The 3,762-nt window shown below is 48.3% G+C and overlaps 1 protein-coding gene across 1 annotated transcript in view; it reads right to left on the bottom strand.

Moving 5' to 3' along the window:
• Window positions 1-444: 444 nt before the first annotated feature.
• Window positions 445-3,762, bottom strand: part of LOC116561952 (quinone oxidoreductase PIG3-like) — a 7,972-nt gene continuing 4,654 nt past the window's right edge. The window contains exons 5-6 of the mRNA XM_032293979.1: window positions 1,202-1,398; window positions 445-711 (exon numbers count right to left, since the gene is read on the bottom strand). Coding sequence (XP_032149870.1) covers window positions 532-711; window positions 1,202-1,398 — 377 coding nt within the window. The 3' untranslated portion in view covers window positions 445-531. The remainder of the gene's footprint in view (window positions 712-1,201; window positions 1,399-3,762) is intronic.

The following is a 3,762-nucleotide window of genomic DNA, read 5'->3' as shown; positions in this document are numbered from 1 at the left end:
TCTGGAACTCAGAGGAGGGGTTAGGGCCAGGGCTCTGTGTTAATTCAGGCTAGTCCTTTGATCTTCAGAACTGATCTGAATCCCTAGGCCATTTCTGAAGATCAAAGGATTATTCTGAATCTGGGAGCAGATTGGATGTAGTTTATTCCCCCAAATATGGGAATTTTGGCTACGGGAATAGTCAAATAAAACTGGGGTATAGCCATTGGGAAAAAAAGGCCCCCCCCACACACAAAAAAAATCTGTCATAATATATTTGTAAAATATGAACACTTTGCAGCTTACATATCATCTACGAAGTACCTACCTTGCCCACTGCAATGTATTTTACAGCTAACAAAGTGATCTTATTTCTGTGGTCTCAGTTTAATGTTCTCAACAATGTTGTGAGGTAGCCTGGCCCCAGTTTTCTTTAGCCCATCCCCTGGCCCAACTCAGCCCAGCCCACACTCCCACACTCCCACACCCCTGGCCCCGTCCCTGACAGTTCTCCTTGGCCCGGTGTCTCTCATCAGCCACACCATGTTCAAATTAGGGCATCTCCAGGATAATTTTCCCCACGTTCTGGTTGGCCTCCATGCGAGCATGGGCCTTCTGAATCTCAGCCATGGTGAAGACTTTATCCACAACAGGCTGCAGCTGCACAGCACTCCCAGGGGAGAAGTGGGCCAGGACTTGCTCTGTGAAGGTCTTCACCAATGTTTCCTTGTACTGAGGCAGAGAGAACAGCACATTAACAGGATAAGGGTGAGGTCTCCTTGGCCTTATACAACTTTGAGGGGAATATCAGGCCTGGTTGGCCCTGTTACTAGCCTTGACTCAAGGAGGTCAGACCAAACCATGGAGGAGGAAAGGTCATTTATCAATCTAAATTCCCTTGGACAATGGAACTCCTGGAATATCAAGGGACCCTACCACCTACTGAATCTCCTAAAGTATGGGAGTCTCAATATGAATCCTGGATTTGGAAGAGAGGAGGAGTAAGTCCAAGTCAAATAAGGAAGTAGGTGGTGGAAATGAGACTTCTGAGGGAGGAAGGGTCAGGCTAACCCTTAGGTTCCCATCCAGAGGAAGGCGAGTTGGCAACGTCAGCAAAGCTTCATAAGCAGGAGTTCTATAAGCCAAGGCAGGTTGGAGTCAGGTGATTATAAATAACTCAAGGGCAGTGCCCAGAACCTGCTCAGCTTTGTTTGTCACCTACCTTCCGATCCCTGGACCTCAGCAGACTGGCCCGCAGACTTCCGCGCTTCCACAACAGCTTGGAAAGCAGGGGTCCACTGACTTCTGCTCCCCCCATGAGACCATACAGAACCCATCGGCCATCTGCAGCCAAACAGTGGAGGTTCTTCTCCCAGTAGGAGCCACCAATGCAGTCGAGGATCACATTGACACCCACACCTTGGATAGTAGGTAGAAATGACTTAGATATCATGGAAGGCAGATGCCCAAACTCCTCCCCTCTGGATCTAGTTTTGCACATTCTCCTGTGTGTCAGGAAACAAAGTGGAAAGAAAAAGCACTATCTGGGAGGCAAAGTGTACTTAGTCCTCCTAGAGAGCTGGGGGAGAAGTGCTAAGCATGCAGCTTTCAGATGACCTTAGGCTAAGGAGATATGTCTCATGATAGTTCTAAACACAGACTAACCCAGCCTTGAGTACTTGCTCTGGAGAGCATTGTTCTCCTATGAAAAGTCAGTAGACTTCCTCCTTAATTACCATTTTTGGTAATTAAAGCTATGTAATCCCCTTGGGTACTGGACCCTCTGGAGCTCTGAGGAACTCCCCAAATCTTTTATTTATTTATTTTTTGAGATAGAGTCTCACTCTGTGGCCCAGGCTGGCATACAGTGGTGTGATCTCAGCTCACTGCAAGCTCCGCCTTCTGGGTTCAAGCAATTCTTGTGCCTCAGCCTCCTGAGTAGCTGGGATTACAGGTGTGTGCCGCTACATCTGGCTAATTTTTGTATTTTTAGTAGAGACAGGGTTTCACCATGTTGGCCGGGCTGGTTTCAAACTCCCAACCTCAGGTGATCCACCCACTTCAGCCTCCCAAAGTGCTGGGATTACAGGTGTGAGCTGCTGCGCCTAGCCACCCAAATCTTTTTTTTTAATCCATCCCCACCATGGTTGAGATTCCTCAAATGTTTACAAATATGGGAATCCCAATCATTCTTCTTTTTCCTCTTCCTCCTCCTCGTTTTCCTTCTTCTTCTTCCCTTCTCCTTCTCTCCTCCTGTTCGTCTCTTTTCCTCTTTCTCCTCCATCTCCTCTTTCTTTTCCTCTTCTTTCTTCTTCCTCCCCTTCCCCTTCTCTGTTCCTCCTCCTCCTTCACTGGGCAGCCAGGAAGCTCAGACTCTTGCATAATACTCGCTCACAGTTATTGTTCTAATCTTTATGATTAACATGTTTTTTCTCCTTTCCTTGGTATATATTTTCTAGTTCTAATTAATTTTTTTCCATCCTGAGTGGTTAGACCATCTTCAGGCTTTGTGAAAATACAGTAGAGAGCGAGGATTGCAATGGAGAAAGAAGAGAGGTTTGCGAGTGCAGAGGAGGAAAAGGGAGATATGGCAGGCAACCTCCAGGATGGTCCCCTGATGACCCCTACCTTCTAGTATTTACACCTTCCAGTCCCTCCCTTTGAGCGTGGATTGGACTTACAGACTTACTTCTAACAAGAAGGACATGGCAGAAGTGATGGGATGTCACTTCCAAGACTAGGTCACCAAAAGGTGGTGGCTTCCCTGTGGGACATGGGACACTTTCTTTCATTCTTGCTTGCTCTCTCTGAAGGAAGCAACTGGCCGTGTTTCACACTGCCCTATGAAGAGGCTCATATAGCAAAGAACTGATGTCTCTGGCTAATAGCTGCCAAGAACCTGAAGCCTATGAAAGCCATGAGAGTGAACTTGCAGGCCGATTGCACCCCAGGTGAGCCTGGCGATGACCACAGCCCTGGCTGACACCTTGGGAGAGACCTGGAGCTGAAGGACCCAGCTAAATTGCTCCCAGATTCCTGACCCACAGAAATGGGGAGATAATAATATGCAGTGTTTTAAGCCACTAAGTTTTGGGTAATTTGTTATGCAGCAATAGATAGCTACTAATAAAGGAGAGGAAGGAGGAGGAAAGGTTATGAAAGGGGAGTGGATAGGATAAGAGAAGGGGTGTTAAGCCAGGGATCAGCTAGCTTCTCTTCCAAACACACGGGCCGGTGCACATGCACATACACACCCTCCAAACACACAGGCACACACACACACACACACACACACACACACATACACTACAAACACACAGGCCTGCCCACACACACCCTCCAAACACACAGGCCTGCACACACACACACATGCTCCAAACACATAGGCCTACACACACACACACACACACACACACACACCCCAAACACACAGGCACATACACACACACCCTCCAAACACACAGGCATGCGCGCACACACACACACACACCCTCCAAACACACAGGCCTGCACACATACACACAAACACCAAACACACAGGCCCCCCCCCCAACACACACCCTTCGAACACACAGGCCTGCACACACACACACACACACACCCACCAAACACATAGGCCAGTGCACATGCACATACACACCCTCCAAACACACAGGCCTACACACACACACAAACCAGACACACAGGCATATACACACACACCCTCCAAACACACAAGCATGCACCCATACACACCCTCCAAACACACAGCCTTCAAACACACAGGCCACCACACACACACAC

The sequence above is a fragment of the Sapajus apella genome, unplaced genomic scaffold, assembly GCF_009761245.1.
Source record: "Sapajus apella isolate SASKATOON/1434 unplaced genomic scaffold, GSC_monkey_1.0 scaffold31, whole genome shotgun sequence".
NCBI classification, from domain to species: Eukaryota; Metazoa; Chordata; class Mammalia; order Primates; family Cebidae; genus Sapajus; species Sapajus apella.
This window is presented reverse-complemented; position numbering and strand designations above follow the sequence as displayed.